The following is a 17,106-nucleotide window of genomic DNA, read 5'->3' as shown; positions in this document are numbered from 1 at the left end:
GTGAGGATATGATAGAGGTCTATAAAATCATGACTGGTGTGGAGCAAGTGAATAAGGAAGTGTTATTTCTTCCTTCATGTAACACAAGAACTAGGGGATCACCCAATGAAATTAATAGACAGCAGGTTTGAAAAGTACTTTTTCACACAACGCACAGTCAACCTGTGGAACTCACTGCCTGGGGATGTTGTGAAGGCCAAAAGTATAACTGGGTTCAAAAAAGATTTATAGACGTTCCTGGAGGATAGGTCCATCAATGGCTATTAGCCAGGATGGGCAGGGATGGTGTCCCTAGCACCTGTTTGCCAGATGCTGGGACTGGGCGACAGGGAATAGATCACTTGATGATTCCCTGTTCTGTTCATTCCCTCTGAAGCACCTGGCACTGGAGACAGGACACTGATAGATGGACCATTGGGTTGACCCAGTGTGGCTGTTCTTTCACATGTTCATATCTGCTCTGTCAGCTGCTCTTGCTGGATTGGTGAATTTGCTTCCAGAAGTAGCTGCCTGATGATCTGTCACTGCTGAGGGCTGGAAATGGCTCTATTTCCTGGGCAGCCCTGCCCCCAGGGAGCCTTGCTTGGGATTTCCAACAAGAGAACCGAACTCGGTGCCCTGGGGCCAGTTTGTAGCCAGTGCCCCCTAGAGGGGAAATGCCCCTTGCCCCATTCCCAGCCCACCCTCCCAATCAGCCAGTCCCACACCTTGGGCTGGATCAGAGAGGAAAGGCCCCATGTCCCATTCCCTGAGCCAGGCAGTTGGCAGCCAGCACCCCCTAAAGGGGACATGCCCCATTCCCTGCCCCCACCCCCCCGAGCCGGCCCGTGCCCCTTGGTTTTCTAGGTCTGATTTGGAGGACGAATCAGGAAATTTGAAGTTCTGGTTCCTACAGGAACAGCTGTGAGTCGGGAGGTGGGGGGAAGGGGGCAGAATTTTGTTACTTTAGCAGGTGCTAAAATTATGCTTTAATCTCAGTTCCTGGTGCATCCTGTGATGATGTTGCCATGGAAACAAGTGCCGAACATGCCTGCCACACAGGGGCCCTGGCAAACACCCGCCCTCCTCGTCCCTTCCCGCCAGGCCGTGCTGGTGCCCGGAGCCGCCTGCAGACTGGCAGAGACCAGCACGGAGCACATGGAGATGGCTGGGATTACAAGATGGGCCAGGAGAGAGGGCAGACGCCACAGTCGCTGAGGCTGGGCTGCCTGGCCGTGGAGGGGGGCAGAAAAAACGTATGCAGGGCGACTGCCTGAGCATCCCATGCCCAGGCTCTGCAGCCCTTCCCAGCCTCCCGCCGGCCATGGCTCCCCCCAGCTCCCTGGCCCCTCCCCAAGCTTCACCCATGGCTGCCACCCCCACCATGTCCTGGAAACCCAGGCCTTCGGCATCCCCATCTTGAGAGATGTCCTGACGAGACCAGCTCAGAGAGAGGGACTCAGGTGACATCCCCACCCATACCAGCTCCAGCTGAAGTCCAGACAGGCCCTGGGATGAAATAGAATCAGACTTTACCACTGTTCAGTGCTGGACAGCGACTGGGTTATGTAGCACCCTTAGCCCATCTATTCCCTGTAAATTAATACAACAGGCCTCAGGGACCTGTCTTGGGACCAATCTTATTTAACATTTTCATTAGTGACCTTGGCACAAAAAGTGGGAGTGTGCTAATAAAACTTACAGAGGACCCAGAGTTGGGAGGTATGGGCAATATGGAGGAGGACCGGAATATCATACAAGATCATCTGGAGGACTTTGAAAACTGCACTAATAGAAATGGGATGAAACTTAATAGTGCAAAGAACAAGGTCACGCACTTAGGGACTGACTAACAAGAAGACTATCGCTATCAGCTGGGGACGTATCAGTTGGCAGCGACAGAGGAGAAAGATCTCGGTGTATTGGGCCATCACAGGATGGCTATGAGCCACTAACGTGAAGCGACTGAAAAAGACTAATGTAATCCTAGGTATGGCTCAGGCGAGGAATTTCCAGCAGAGACAGGGAAGTGTTATTGCCATTGTACAAGGCACTGTGAGACCCCATCTGGAATACCGGGTGCAGTTCTGGTCTCCCAGGTTTAAGAAAGATGAATTCAGACTGGAGCAGCTGCAGAGAAGAGCTACGAGGATGATCAGAGAAATGGAAAACGAACCTTATGAGAAGAGACTTAAGGAGCTTGGCTTGTTTACTGTAACCAAACGCAGGCTGAGGGGAGATGTGATCGCTCTCTAGAAATACATCAGAGGGATAAACAGGAGGGAGGGAGAGGAGTTATTTAAGTAAAGCACCAATGCGGACACAAGAACAAAGGGCTATAAACCGGCCATCAATGAGATTAGCCTTGAAATGAGGCGAAGGTGACGTTCTGGAACAGGCTCCCCAGGGGAGCAGTGATGGTGCCAGGAATGAGTTTGAAAAGTCTCTGGAGGGGATGGTCTGATGTTGCCTATGATGGCATGTGGCCCCATCGACTGCTGTTAGCCAGTATCTCCCCCAGCCGGAGATGGCTCAGTGCGGGGAGGGCTCTGAGCTACCACAGAGAATCTTTCCCGGGTGGCTGGCTGGTGGGGTTTGCCCACATGCTCAGGGTCTAACTGATCGCCGTATTTGGGGTCAGGAAGGAATCCTCCCCCAGGGCAGACTGGCAGAGACCCGGGCGGTTGGGGGGGAGATTCGCCTGCCTCTGAGGGGGCAGCAGGGACTGGGCGAGGTTCTGTGGCCTGCAATGTGCAGCTCAGACTGGATGTTCATGCTAGTCCCTGCTAGCCAGAATGGCCCATGCAGGGAGATGGCAGAGGCCACAGACCCATCTCTTGGGGAGGGGGCATTGCCCAGCCTGGACGCTCCATGTCCCAGCATCTGGGCGTTACCCCTGCCATTGCTCAGGGAAAAGCCTCCATGCCTGAGTGTGGGGGGCCCCATGAGCTCTGCCCCTTGCAGGTCCCCCTGGGGCTGGTGCCCCCTCTCCTCTTAGCGGTACAGTCCTGGCCTCGCTCCCCCCGTGCCCAGGGTGTGGGGAACATGCTGGGCCAGTGCCACCTGCCGCAGGGACGGCCAGGCACCCTGCGGGCGTCTCCAGCACCGGTGAGGGGGGCTGCAGGTGGGGACCGGGAACGCCCAGGGGCTCTGCGGCAGCAGCTGGGATGGAAAATGTTTGTTTTTCTGCTTCTCACCAAAAAACCAAAACTGAAACGTTCCCCGGAAGAGACAAACCCACCTGCCAGGCTTTTGGCTGACGCGCCCTGCAGAGCACCCTGGTTCCCGGCCAGCTCCATGCCCGGCTCCCGGGTGAGGCGGGAGGCCACCCCAGCAGCAGGGACGCCAGCCAGTGCGTGTGCCCCACGCCCTGCTCCCGGAGCCCAGCAGAGCTGCGTTGCCCCACCCCACGGCTGGCGTGTGCGCGAGGCACTGGAGGGCTGGCGGCGCTGACAGCCGGGCCAGGACCCGCCCAGCCTCTGCAGGGAGGAAGGAGGCTGAGCACAGCAGCTACAAAAAGGGATTCTTTATTGAGAGCAGCGTGTAAAAAACCTTGGCTGTCACAGCCCCCGCGCAACCAAGCCGACCCCCGGGCTCTGGGCTGGGAGGGGTCAGCGCGACACCGGGAGCGGAGGGGCGCCGCCCTGGGAATCATACAAAAGAAGGCATCGGACAGTCAGGAAAGCGAGTGAGAATCTCCTTCATATGCCAGGCACTTGGTGTTCCTGCCGCAGGGCCATGGGCGGGGCGGGGGAGCAGAACCTCGGAATAAATACCCAGGTTCCTCGGCGACTCCGGGAGCGGATCTGCACGGCTCCCCTCGCCTGACAGCGGCAGGGACGCGGCACAGGGAGACGGCCCACAGCTCCGCGCCAGGCTGCCCCAAAGGAGAGGCTGGCAGCGGCGCGCGGGGGAGAGGGGAGGGCTGCATTGCACCGCGCGTCTCAGCCCAACGGGGGTTCCTGGCAGGCTCCCAGTGCCGAGGGACACGGAGCCCAGCCCCCCGGGACGGGGCCTGGCTGTGCTGGGTGGCGGGGGCTCGGGGCGGCAGAGGAGCCCTGGTCAGGGCTGTGGAAGTGGCCCGGGCCCCCCAGCGTTCCCTGCAGCACACAAGGGCTGGCTGGAGCACCGTGGGGAGCCGAGGGAGGGCCTGGAGAACACCAGGCCGGCAGCACCCAGTCCAGCTGTGATAACCCATGGTCCCTCTGGGCTCCGACTCGTCCCAGTCCGACGCTGGAGCCCGGCTCCCCCCGCCCCCCTGCAAGGGGCCGGCTGCCCGCTCAGGCTCTGCTGTCGGACGGGCTGTCGCCCAGCGCGGTGGCGAGCTCACTGAAGGAGGGGCGTTCCTTGGGGCTGGCGGCCCAGCAGCGCTGCATCAGCTTGTAGAGCTTGGAAGGGCAGCCCTCGGGGTGGGGCAGCTTCATCTTCCCCGCCTGTAAACCTGCAGGGACAGCAGGGACCCGGGGTGAGCGACAGGAGAGCCCTGGGGCAGGGTGGGTGTCGGCCTCCTGCAGAGACACCAGGGACCCGGGGTGAGCGACAGGAGAGCCCTGGGGCAGGGAGGTGTCAGCCCCCTGCAGGGACAGCAGGGACCCGGGGTGAGCGACAGGAGAGCCCTGGGGCAGGGCGGGTGTCGGCCTCCTGCAGAGACACCAGGGACCCGGGGTGAGCGACAGGAGAGCCCTGGGGCAGGGTGGGTGTCGGCCTCCTGCAGAGACACCAGGGACCCGGGGTGAGCGACAGGAGAGCCCTGGGGCAGGGTGGGTGTCGGCCTCCTGCAGGGACAGCAGGGACCCGGGGTGAGCGACAGGAGAGCCCTGGGGCAGGGCGGGTGTCAGGCCCCCTGTAGAGACAGCAGAGGCCCAGGGGGTGAGGGAAGGGGGGGGACAGGAGAGCCCTGGGGCAGGGCGGGGCATTGGCCAAAGGCCCGGGGGGCAGGGGGTGAGGAGAGCCCTGGGGGGCAGGGCGGGTGACAGCGCCGAGCCTGTGTGCGGGAAGCCTGGAGAGCCAGCCAGGGCCGAGGCACTGAGCAGTCTGGGGAGGGCACAGGGATTGCTGGGGGTCACCGCAGGGCCTGTCCAGCCCTGGGCCCGACTCAGATACCGGCCAGGACCCACTGCTCCAGCAGCCTTCTCAGGAGCGGGAGAGAAGGCAACAGCCCAGCATAACCCCCCGCCCAGTAACCTCCTCTGCCCAGCCCCGCCCAACCCCAGTGCGGGCGGTGCCCCACGTACCTGCTAGCACCTCGTCGTCCGCCAGCTTGGCGTGGGGCATCTCCCCATGCGTGAAGACCTCCCACATGAGGACGCCGAAGGACCACACGTCTGACTTGGTGGAGAACTCGTCCTCCAGGACGGCTTCCGGGGGCATCCAGCGCAGCGGGATCCAGGCTTGGCGGAAGTGGTAGTACTCACTGCAAAGCGAGACGGGGGTCAGGCCGGCCGGGGAGCCCGCGGCAGGTGGCCAGGGTCTGGCCTGACGTACCTGTTATACACGTCCTTGCTGAGGCTCAGGGCCGACACCTTGACCTGCCTCTGAGCGCTGATCAGGCAGTTCCGGGCAGCCAGGTCCTTGTGCACAAACCTGCTGTTGGAGAGATGCTCCATCCCCAGGGCCACCTGGCTGCAGACAGACACCTGCCACGAGAGACACACCAGTGCCAGGCACAGGGCATCGCAGCACGGCCTGCCCCGGTGCTGGGCCACATCAGGGCTGGCACCCGAGGGGCAGGCTCCAGGGCCCATCCTGGGGAGGATCAGGGCCCTCAGCCGGGCAGATTGGCCCCTTTTAGCCCACCGGGGGTCACCCATGCTCCCTCACTTACCTTGTGTTTGTTGCTGAGGGGCTGAGGCTTGAGCGTCTCATCTTTGCTCTTGGAGATCCTCAGGAATTGCTTCAGGTCCCCCTGGCAAGGCCGAAATCGCCACGTCAGCACGGCTCAGGGCAGCAAGGGGCTGTGTCTGCCAGAGGCATGAGCTCGCCGCCCTCTGGGCAGCAGGCGAGAGCTCCAGCCAGGAAGCCCTGGCACTGCCAGGGCCGGGGGAGCGAGGGCTCCGGAGAGACCGGCGTCCTCTCCGACCCAGGTTTTAGACCAACGCCCCCTTACACAGCTCTGCCCTCCCTCGTGCAATGGGCAGCTGAGCCCCCAGGGCGGATCGGGCTCCGCGCGGTCCCCGTTCCCCAGCCGGGCCTGGGCACTCGGAGCCTGGACCAGGGGGGCCTGGCAGCTTGGCACCAGCCCAGGGCCAGGGGACCAGTAACCACGTGCCCTGCCCCAGACAGACCCACACGGAGTCTCCGCTCCCTCCTGGACCATGCTGGGGGGGAGCCCTGCCTGGATCCCCACAGGGCAAAGCTGCCAAAACGGCCTCTAGATAGAGGAGGAAGCGGAGGGCCTGGCCACAAACCCAGCCTCCCTCCTCTGGTCTCCTTCCTGGGTGCTAGAGGGTCTCTCCCCACACGGCATCTCCCGGCCTGCGCTCAGCCCCTCCCTTACCAGATCCACGTACTCCAGGATCATGTAGTGCGGCTCTGCCTCGCGGCACAGGCCCAGCAGCCGCCCCACGTTGGGGTGGCTCAGTTTGCCGAACATCTCCGCCTCGCGCCGGAAGTCCAGCTGCAGCTGCTCGTCTCTCGTCTGCAGGCTCTTCACCAGCACCAGCACCTCGCTCTCGCTGTCCTCCAGGCCTTTTGCCTTGGCCAGGAAGACCTCCCCGAACTCGCCCTTCCCTGGAAGCAGAGGGCAGCGGGTCACCGGGAGGCGGGCCGCGTGCAGGGTCACCTCCGTGCAGCCCGAGCCCCCTGCCCCGCTGCAAACAGGAGAGCTGGAGCACAGAGAGGGGATGACTCTCCTGAGTCACCCAGCAGCTCAGGGGCAGAGCTGGGAAAGACCCCAGGTCCCGAGTCCCAGTTCAGCACCTGACCCACTAGGCCATGCTGTCGCCCTGGTTTCCTACACTAAGCTGGCAGGAGAAGGCTGACCCAGCCTTACTCTCGAAGCAGCCAGCAGGACAGAGCCGAGAGCTTTGCCCAGCTGGGGTTTTCACAAGCCCCGGTTCTGGGGTAAGCAGCTGGGGCAGTGGGGCCAGCAGGGAGATGGCCATGCAGGGGACAAGGCGCTGCCACTTGCACACACAGGGTGTGGCTGGCGGCTCACAGCCGCACGTTTAGGGCAAGCGGCTAGGTTAGCGGTAAAGCTACGGCGATACGGCCAACGCCCCGCTTCCGACCGGCGTTCCTGTCTGCTGATATGCAGCAGGGCGTTACCAAGGGCCCAGTCAGCTCTGCCCAAGAATGTCGTACAAGTGGGCATTCCCGGAGCCAGCGCTGCCAGGAGCCGGGGGTATCTCTGTGCGCATGGGGTAGGGGCGGGTGACAGTTCTCATCCCCCGTGTTCTGTCGGAGGGGGTCACGCTCCGTGCATGCTGATGGGGCTGGGATGTCTGTTCTGCACAAGGCCACACAGGGAGGTTTCCATTGTGCTGGTGCTGCGGCTGATTGCAGGACACCAGAACATGGCACGAGGAAACAGCCCCTCAGGGCGACAGCCCCTGGGGACTGAGAGCCATGCCCGTGTGACACAGCAGCCCACTGCTGCCAGCCGGCAAAGGGCTCACTAGTCTTGACAAGCAACTCCTGTCTCGATACCCCCCACTACTGCAGCTGATTTAATGCTTTATGCAAGGCGGGGTGCCTAGCTCCGCGGGGGGGCGGCAGACGCTGCAGAAGACTGAACTTTGGGGGGTGGAATCTATCAGACAGGCCAGGATTGGGTTTCGATGTAACCATATGTCTCCACTGCTCACGCTGGTTTCTAGCTGACTCTGTCCCTTCTGCAGTGAATCTCCTGTTTGGCTGTAGCTGCACTGGAGGGCTGGGATCCCCTGTCATGTAGGAAGGGAGGAAGTGGGATTTCTGTGGCTAGCTCGTGATCAGGGGCTGGACTCCACAGGGGGCCCCTGTGGAGAGACTCAGGGGACGGGGTGCATCTGCTGGCAGGCTGCAGGGCTGGTGCAGCCAGAGGAGAGCGCTTGAGTAGCAGCTGCGCAGGAGGCAGCCCGCAGCTGGCACAGGCAGGGCGCCCGCGGGCTGGGGGCAGCCAGGGGGCTCCCAGCCCGGGAAGCGTCACGCCCTGGCTGAGCCTGGGTTCCGGACCTAGCCCCACTGCCCCTACCCAGCGTCGTGATGCTCTGCAGATTGGCGCGGGGGAAGTGCATCTTGTCGGTGGCGCTGTGCCTCTTGCTGGCGCCGGAGCTACTGCCCAGATTGGTCAAGGCCACTTCTTCCTGGATCTCGGCCGTGGTTTGCCCGTTGTGCAGCAGAGCGCCACCTGCAGAGCGAGGAAAACGGGGCCGTCACTTCCCGGCGTGGGCAGCCAGGAGCTCGGGTCACTGCCCCGGTCGGGCTCGGAGAGCGCTCTGCCCCTCCACACACTCAACCCCCCCCAGACTGACATCCCCGCAGGGCTCGGCAGCCCTCTGCGAGGCCTGGAGCCTGACACCCCCTCGCCAGGCTCCTGACGGCCTGCAGGCTGCTACCGGCTTCTCCCTGCCTGGGCCCTGGGAGACCTTCCGCTACCGCACCAGCTGCCCGGGGCTCTACCCATCGCCCGAGGAACCGGCGCCTGAGCTCCCGGGCAGAGCGAGCTGGCCATGCCCCACGCAGCCTCCAGCACGGGCCCCCTGAAGGGAGCTCAGCATGCAGGCTGGGGACGGGGAGCAGGGCCGTCCTTAGGCACAGGCAGAACAGGCAGCCGCCTAGGGCAGCACTAGGTCTGGGGGCACCGCTCTGCCCGGAGCCCGGACAGATGGGAAGCAGTGGAGCAGTAAGAGCAGGCTGCTGGGTCCTAGAGAGAGCCGAACGCAGCACAGTCTGAGGGAGGGGATTGGCTGCTGGGGTCTCTGGGAAGGGGTTGGGGAAGGAGCTCACCTGTGCGGGTGACTCTTTCCCCCCCCCGGCTGAGGTGAGGTGAGGCAGGCTCTGCGGCTCCGGAACCAGTATCCTCTGTTGTCCCCCATAACATCCATTCTTCTCCCGCCCTGCCCCATGGAGCACCCCCTCCTTTCTCCCTCCTCCCCAGGAGCATCCCTCTCTCTCCCTCCTCCCTCCCCTCCTCAGGGCTGGGTTGGGTGAGGTGCTGGGGGGTAGGTGGGGGGAGGCTGGCTGCCTGCTGAGGAATGAAAGTGAAAGTAACTCACTTCCTCGGCCAGGACTGGAATGTCACACAGGGCTGGGCTGGGGTTAGCCAGATGTGTGACAAATCAGGACAGGGGGTGGGGGTAGGGTGAGCAGATGTCCCTATTTTATAGGGCCAGGCCCAATTGTGGGGTCTTTTTCTTATATAGGCTCCTTTTACCCCCACCCCCTGTCCTGATTTTTCACACTTGCTGTCTGGTCACTCTAGGTGGGGGTAATTGGTGCCTATATAAGACAAAGCCCCAAATATCGGGACTGGCCCTATCAAATCAGGACATCTGGATCTGGGCACTCTAGCTGGGGAGCGCCTCTGCCCCGGGCTGGCAGCTGCCAGCGATCCACCTCATCCGGGGGGAGCTACACAGGGCAGGATGAGCTGCTGTGGCTCCATGGGTGCTCCGTCCCTGAGATCAGATGCTGGGCTAACTTCACCATGGTCCGTAAGGCTGGTGGTGGTGCCCATTGGCATGTGATTGGACCTGAGGGTTTGCTGCTGCTGTTGCCACTCTGCACCCCAAGAGGTGGATTTTGGGGTCTACTGCAGCTGTTGGACCAGCAGGCTGGGGGGTGAGCCAAGCATGAAAGCAGGGCTGTGTTGCCATTTAGATTGTCATTTAACGAATTTGTTTGCCAAAAATTCTTGCTAACAATCCTGAATCCAATTTCAATATTTTTAAAAAAAAAAATCAATATCTTAGCCAAAAATAGAAAATTAAGTTGTTGACAATTATTAGTGACAGGTTTGGTTTGCGGCAGGGAGTGGGCCAGTTTTCATCAGAGAAACAAAAATGTCGACTGACTTTCCTATAGCCTGTTACTCCTGATAAGAGCCCTCCAACAACTGTAATATGCTCATCTCCTTACTAGTGTACAAAGCAGGGGTTGGCAACCTATGGCACACGTGCCAAAGGTGGCAGGTGAGCTGATTTTTGATGGTACGCAGCGGCAGGCTGAGCGGCTCAGCCCATCACTGCTCTGGGGTTCCGGCTGCTGCCCTATTGCCAGCTGGGATACCGGCCACCGGCCCCACTCAGCACCTGCTGCTGGCCTGGGGACCCCCAAGGAACCCCAGGCTGGCAGAGGGCTGAGCAGGCGGCTGAACCACTCAACCTGCTGTCAGCCTGGGGTTCCATTCACTCAGCCGGCAGTGGGCTGGGGGGTTGAGTGGCTCAGTCTGCTGCCAGTCTGGGGTGCCGGCAGCACTCAGCCTACTGCTACTTCGGGGTTCCGGCTGCCGGCCCCTTGCCAGTCAGGAGCCCAGCCGCCGGCCCCACTCTGCCTCCTGCCAGCCTGGGTGAGCAGAACCCCAGGCTGGTAGCGGGCTGAGGGGGTTGGCAGCCGGGATCCTGGCTGGCAGGAGTTGGTGGTCAGAACCCCAGACCAGCAGCGGGCTGAGCAGGGCCTGGGATCCTTGTCTAGGGTTCCAGCCACCAGTCCCGCTCAGCCCGCTGCCAGTCTGGGGTTTCATTTACTCAGCTGGCAGTGGCCTGAGCAGGACCTCAGATAATACCAATAGTTTATTTATATAATATAGACATAGAGAGAGACCTTCTACAAACGTTACAATGTGTTACTGGCACAAGAAACCTTAAACTACAGTGAACTTGGCACACCACTTCTGAAAGGTTGCCGACCCCTGGTCTAGACTGACCATATGTTGTACTAAGATTCTCCTGCTTTTTTTTTTCCTGTGAGTCAGTATAGCTTTTGCCAGCCCAGAAGTTGGGCAGCCAATGTTTTACATTTTCACAATGTTTTCTCCAACGTTCATAAAGTAAATACACAGTTAATATGAGTTTAAAAGGCCAGGGACACGTCCTTGTGAAGAATCTGTGCAGCAGATCATGCTAGAGCTGTGAAAATGTCAGTTTTTGATGGAACTTTAGAGACAGTGATTTATCATGTATTTTATCATGTGAATGTGCTGCTATTGCTAATGTCTTTCCAAACAAAAATAAGGCACAATAGGACTTCTGTAACATTTCTGTGCTACCTTAATCTAGATGAGATGATTCTGTGCTGACTTCATTTTGGTCACTTTGTGCTTTACCTAGCAGTAAAACTAGGGTTATATTTTCCCACTGTTTGGAAACCCAGCTTATTAAACTGATTTTGCAGCCAAAAAAGCCAGAAAGATTGCTTTTAATTAAAAACAAATCTTTGTTTCAATACCTCTTCATATAAATTTCCAATAAAATTTTGACAAATTAAAAAAATTATATTATTTGCATCATTCTGTCAAATCAGTATTTTTTCTATAGTGCTACTTCTTTAGTGCTAGTGCATCAGCATGACAGTGTGCTTCATTAAGTTAAACTGGTTTTAATAACGTGAATGTGGCAAGTTTTCCAATACTGTATGCTTATATTTGTGTTGCTAAGAGCAGATCAGGCACAGGGGCACCAGTTTAATAATCTCGCCTAGGGCACCAGAAATCCTAAGGACGGCCCTGGAGGGGGAGCAGGGAATGCCTTGGCGTGGGGGTCAGTTCTCACGCTCCCCACTGCTAGGGAAAGCCACAGAGGGGGCGCAGCCTTGCCCTGCCCGCCAGAGGGCACTGCATCCACGCACTGCAGGGGACTCTCCCTGCTGCGGCCCAGCCGCTCGCTGGGTCACTGCACAACCTGCCACGGGGCAGCCCGGCCAGCCTCCGCTGGCACCTGCACTGCCAATGCCACCGGCACAGCCTGCTGGGAGAGCCTGGGACCCCAGCCCCACGCTCCTGCCTGGCACAGAAAGGACTCTGCGCTGATGGAAACGGAGCCAGCCCCCGTCCGTCCCCAGCCCGCTCCCAACGCACTGGGGCCTGCGTGGGAGGCCTGTGCCGAGCCCCGGCTGGCTGCTAAGGCCTGACCGTTGAGACACTCCATCTCGGGCTCCTCGCCCTCCGGGTGCTTCTTCAGCCGCTTGGCCTTCCTCCGCTTCTTGCAGTAGAACATGAGGCCCAGCACAATGATGATGTAGGCGACGGCCGCCCCGACCGACAGCCCGATGGTCTGGATCATCTTATAGGGTGTGTGGCTGTTGGGACCGTCATCCCCTTCCGCAACCGGCTTGTCTGGGGGCAAGGGACGCAGTGTGAGATGACAGCGCAACGCACAGCTCAACACGCAGCCTGGCTGGGCGGGATGCGGCTCACAGGGTGCGTGTGTGTGCAGGGGAGCCCCTGGCTGGGCGGGACATGGCCCCGGGGAGCCCCTGGCTGGGCAGGACGCGGCTCAGAGGGTGCGTGTGTGTGCAGGGGAGCCCCTGGCTGGGTGGGACGTGGCCCCAGGGAGCCCCTGGCTGGGTGGGACGCAGCTCAGAGGGTGCGTGTGTGCAGGGGAGCCCCTGGCTGGGCGGGATGCAGCTCAGAGGGTGCGTGTGTGCAGGGGAGCCCCTGGCTGGGTGGAACGTGGCTCACAGGATATGTGTGTGCAGGGGAGCCCCTGGCTGGGTGGAACGTGGCTCACAGGATATGTGTGTGCAGGGGAGCCCCTGGCTGGGCGGGACACGGCTCAGAGGGTATGTGTGTGCAGGGGAGCCCCTGGCTGGGCGGAACGTGGCCCCGGGGAGCCCCTGGCTGGGCGGGACACGGCTCAGAGGGTGCGTGTGTGCAGGGGAGCCCCTGGCTGGGCGGGACGCGGCTCAGAGGGTATGTGTGTGCAGGGGAGCCCCTGGCTGGGCAGGTCACTCTGTGGGGGGTGCTCTTTGCCCTGAGTGAGTCCTGACCCCAATTCCTCAGCTGTGTTGCCATAGGGAGCCCGACTACCTGCAGCCACTGAAGCCCCAATGGTCCAGCTCCAACCCCCACTTGGCTGTCTCCACATTGCGCTCACGGTGCCGTGTGCAGGAATGGTGACCTGCCGGCGCGGCAGAACAGTGCTACGGGAACAGGAGACCCTCCCTCGACTGCACAGAGGTGCCCGTGCAGAGGGGAGACGCCTGCCCTGCCTTCCCCAGCTGCTGTTCCCACTGGGGGCTGAGCTGCTCCTGCCCGAGTCCCCAAGAAGGGCTCGAGGGCGCCTCCTACCTACGACATAGAGGGTGGCGTCACGGTGTTTGATGTTGCAGCTGTTGCCAGCAATACACGTGTACCTCCCGGAGTCGTCCGTAGCGACGTCGTAGATCACCAAGGAGCCGTTGGGCATGATCTGGATCCTGTGAACAACAGGCCCCCACCATAGCAGCACTTAGGGGGTGTCCCGGGTGCTAGGTGCTGCGCAAACCCCAGGCAAGGCCCTCCCGGGACACAGCATGTGAGGCCAGAGCAGAGGGGAGCGGCAGGGGGCGAGGGCCCGGGTTCTTGTTGGGTCTGTGCAGCCAGGGATGGCAGGGAGGGAGATGGTGGGAATTCTGTGTCATGTTTTCTATGAACAATACCGTGTACCTCAGAATAGCTCCGCTGCCCCCATATTCCTCCAGAGGCCTCCTGGCCTGCATGGAGCCAGCAGCCAGCCAGCCCTCTGCAAAGTGCTGCCCTCCAACATTGCGTGATGCAGAGCACACTCCCGGAACGCCTGTGCGGGCATCTGATCCAGCCGAACATCCGTCCGGGGCCTCAAATCCGTCAGCACAGCAAGACCCCACCGGCACTGCTCACTGTGACTGACGCCGCTGGGACAGGAGAGCGGTTCTCACCGCTGAGACGCATGCGCCTGCACACCCAGCGGGAGAGCCCAGGGCCCAGCAAAGGGTGTGAATGAGGTAGGTGCTGGGTCAGGCATGCAGGGTGCTGGCTGCCCCCCGGCCAGCGCTCTCTCCTCTGCCTTGGCTCCACTGCTCTGCTGCTGGTGAAAGGGGCCAGGAGGCAGAAAGTCTGAGTCCTGGCACCGCTCCTCAAGCCTCGCTCTCCCTGCCCACCCTGCACTCAGCCCCTTAGCTGCGGCTGTCGGTGACGCTGCCCTGTCGGATGTGGGCACCTGCCTCGAGGAACTGGACCGAAGCCCCGTCTCCGCTCAGCCCTGTAACTAGACCGGCCCAGTTAAAGCAGTGCTGCATGGGAAGGGCAGTACCTCCACTGTAACCCTCCGCTCAGCCCTGTAACTAGACCGGCCCAGTTAAAGCAGTGCTGCATGGGAAGGGCAGTACCTCCACTGTAACCCTCCGCTCAGCCCTGTAACTAGACCGGTCCAGTTAAAGCAGTGCTGCATGGGAAGGGCTGTACCTCCACTGTAACCCTCCGCTCAGCCCTGTAACTAGACCGGCCCAGTTAAAGCAGTGCTGCATGGGAAGGGCTGTACCTGCACTGTAACCCTCCGCTCAGCCCTGTAACTACACCGGTCCAGTTAAAGCAGCGCTGCATGGGAAGGGCAGTACCTCCACTGTAACCCTCCGCTCAGCCCTGTAACTAGACCGGCCCAGTTAAAGCAGTGCTGCATGGGAAGGGCTGTACCTGCACTGTAACCCTCCGCTCAGCCCTGTAACTACACCGGTCCAGTTAAAGCAGCGCTGCATGGGAAGGGCTGTACCTGCACTGTAACCCTCCGCTCAGCCCTGTAACTACACCGGTCCAGTTAAAGCAGTGCTGCATGGGAAGGGCAGTACCTCCACTGTAACCCTCCGCTCAGCCCTGTAACTAGACCGGCCCAGTTAAAGCAGTGCTGCATGGGAAGGGCTGTACCTCCACTGTAACCCTCCGCTCAGCCCTGTAACTAGACCGGTCCAGTTAAAGCAGTGCTGCATGGGAAGGGCTGTACCTCCACTGTAACCCTCCGCTCAGCCCTGTAACTAGACCGGCCCAGTTAAAGCAGTGCTGCATGGGAAGGGCTGTACCTCCACTGTAACCCTCCGCTCAGCCCTGTAACTAGACCGGTCCAGTTAAAGCAGTGCTGCATGGGAAGGGCTGTACCTCCACTGTAACCCTCCGCTCAGCCCTGTAACTAGACCGGCCCAGTTAAAGCAGTGCTGCATGGGAAGGGCTGTACCTGCACTGTAACCCTCCGCTCAGCCCTGTAACTAGACCGGCCCAGTTAAAGCAGTGCTGCATGGGAAGGGCTGTACCTCCACTGTAACCCTCCGCTCAGCCCTGTAACTAGACCGGCCCAGTTAAAGCAGTGCTGCATGGGAAGGGCAGTACCTCCACTGTAACCCTCCGCTCAGCCCTGTAACTAGACCGGCCCAGTTAAAGCAGTGCTGCATGGGAAGGGCTGTACCTGCACTGTAACCCTCCGCTCAGCCCTGTAACTAGACCGGCCCAGTTAAAGCAGTGCTGCATGGGAAGGGCTGTACCTCCACTGTAACCCTCCACTCAGCCCTGTAACTAGACTGGCCCAGTTAAAGCAGCGCTGCATGGGAAGGGCTGTACCTCCACTGTAACCCTCCGCTCAGCCCTGTAACTAGACCGGCCCAGTTAAAGCAGTGCTGCATGGGAAGGGCTGTACCTACCCCGGAGAAGGCACCTTTCTCTCAGTCTAGCTGCGCCCACGCTAGGGCATAACTACAGCTGGAGAACAGCACCAGAGAGCCAGCTCTACTGGTACCATCACCGAGCGCACAGCCGTCCTGAGCACCCAGCTCCTCACACCATCCTGGGCTGGTCTCCCCCAGGGACTCCAATGGCCTCCCAGGCCTGCTGGGACCCCTCCCCCCGCCGGGCAGTGGCCTTGCGAGGGAATGGACTCTGCTGCTCCCCGGAGATTGGTGCCAGTGACTCCCCTGCTCCTGGCAAGAGGCCCCGCTCCTGTGCTCCTCAGTGGCTCAGCTGGTGAGCTCGGCTAGAGCAGGTTTCTCAATGGCCTGGGCCCAGGGTACCCCCTCCATACCTGGGCCTTGCCTTAAAGCCTCGGCTCCCGGAGGCAGGGGATTCCCAGTCACAGCTGTCACTCACGGAGCAGTGCAGGAAACCACCCAATGACCAATATCCCCCAGGGGACTGGTCTGGTCTCCAGGCCTGGGGCCTAGCCCAGGAGTGTGGAAGGCTGGGGATGGTGCCCCCAGCTGGCCCCCCGACGCTGCTCCAGGATGGATCGGAGGCAGCCAGCCCACACGCCACACATGCCCAAGGCAGGAGAGCTCAGGTTCCAGCGGGGGGCAGAGAGAGGGCTCCATACCTGGGTAAGAGCCTGCTGGGATCTAAAATCCTCTCCTTCCCCTTCCACTGGATGTGTGGCACTGGGTCACCCTCGGCCTGGCACTGCAACACGGCTGTGTGCCCCTGGTACACCGTCGTGGGCTCCGGCTCCAGCTTAAAGGTGATGTAAACTGAACACAGAGGTCACAGCAGCTCAGTGCCGATGCGTTTACTTCTCCTACTGCCGTTCCCCACCGCCAGGTCTGCGCAGGCTCCCTGGACATCCCAGCTTGGGGGCGGAGGTCAGAACAGGGCCCGGGCGAGGGGTCAGTGTGGGACAGGACAGCTCCCTGTGGGTGGCATTTCCCAGTGCCACAGGCTGCAGCGGGGAGCTGGCAGAGCCGCGGGCAGGAGAGGGAGCTGCACAAACAGCACTGGGTTTTGGGGTGACTCGCGGACAAACAGCCGCTGCCAGCAGCTCAGCTGACAGGGAGGCCACCACTGGCAGCACCAGTAGGTGCGAAGGGCCCGTGGGGTTGGAAGCCCGAGGCCAGAGCATGCTTCCTTCCTCAGGACGGCTGGTTAGGGGTGGTGCCCAGGCAATGCCCCTCACCTCCCTGGAGCAGGGACCGAGCCGGGAGGCACGCAGCACTCACCTGCCACCGTGAGCTGCACTGTGGCCCGGATCTCGCCCTGGGGGCTGTTGGAGGCGATGCACGTGTAGTTACCAGCGTCGCTCCGGCTCACCTTGCGGAAGTGCAGGGCGCCAGCGCTCAGGCTGACGTGAGCCGGCAGGCTGCTCCCGTCTGGAGGGCAGGAACGGGGGGTTACGTTGCAGCCAGGAGGCTCTGGGCACTGCGGGCTGCCTGGGCTCCCCCTCGCTGCGGTGCTGGCAAAGCAGGGCACGTGTGCCCAGAGGGGCACCGACCTACCCGGCCAGG

The 17,106-nt window shown here is 61.1% G+C and overlaps 1 protein-coding gene across 1 annotated transcript in view; it reads right to left on the bottom strand.

Moving 5' to 3' along the window:
• Nucleotides 1–3,490: 3,490 nt before the first annotated feature.
• The window catches only part of PTK7 (protein tyrosine kinase 7 (inactive)), a 102,481-nt gene continuing 88,865 nt past the window's right edge, over nucleotides 3,491–17,106 (bottom strand). Inside the window, exons 11-20 of the mRNA XM_039531483.1 lie at nucleotides 16,822–16,971; nucleotides 16,206–16,356; nucleotides 13,187–13,314; nucleotides 12,029–12,232; nucleotides 8,153–8,308; nucleotides 6,476–6,708; nucleotides 5,804–5,884; nucleotides 5,464–5,615; nucleotides 5,214–5,392; nucleotides 3,491–4,420 (exon numbers count right to left, since the gene is read on the bottom strand). Of these exons, the coding sequence (XP_039387417.1) occupies nucleotides 4,260–4,420; nucleotides 5,214–5,392; nucleotides 5,464–5,615; nucleotides 5,804–5,884; nucleotides 6,476–6,708; nucleotides 8,153–8,308; nucleotides 12,029–12,232; nucleotides 13,187–13,314; nucleotides 16,206–16,356; nucleotides 16,822–16,971 (1,595 nt within the window). The 3' untranslated portion in view covers nucleotides 3,491–4,259. The remainder of the gene's footprint in view (nucleotides 4,421–5,213; nucleotides 5,393–5,463; nucleotides 5,616–5,803; nucleotides 5,885–6,475; nucleotides 6,709–8,152; nucleotides 8,309–12,028; nucleotides 12,233–13,186; nucleotides 13,315–16,205; nucleotides 16,357–16,821; nucleotides 16,972–17,106) is intronic.

Source organism: Mauremys reevesii, linkage group 3, assembly GCF_016161935.1.
Source record: "Mauremys reevesii isolate NIE-2019 linkage group 3, ASM1616193v1, whole genome shotgun sequence".
NCBI classification, from domain to species: Eukaryota; Metazoa; Chordata; order Testudines; family Geoemydidae; genus Mauremys; species Mauremys reevesii.
The sequence above is the reverse complement of the archived record's forward strand: the minus strand, read 5'-3'. Positions and strand labels throughout refer to the sequence as shown.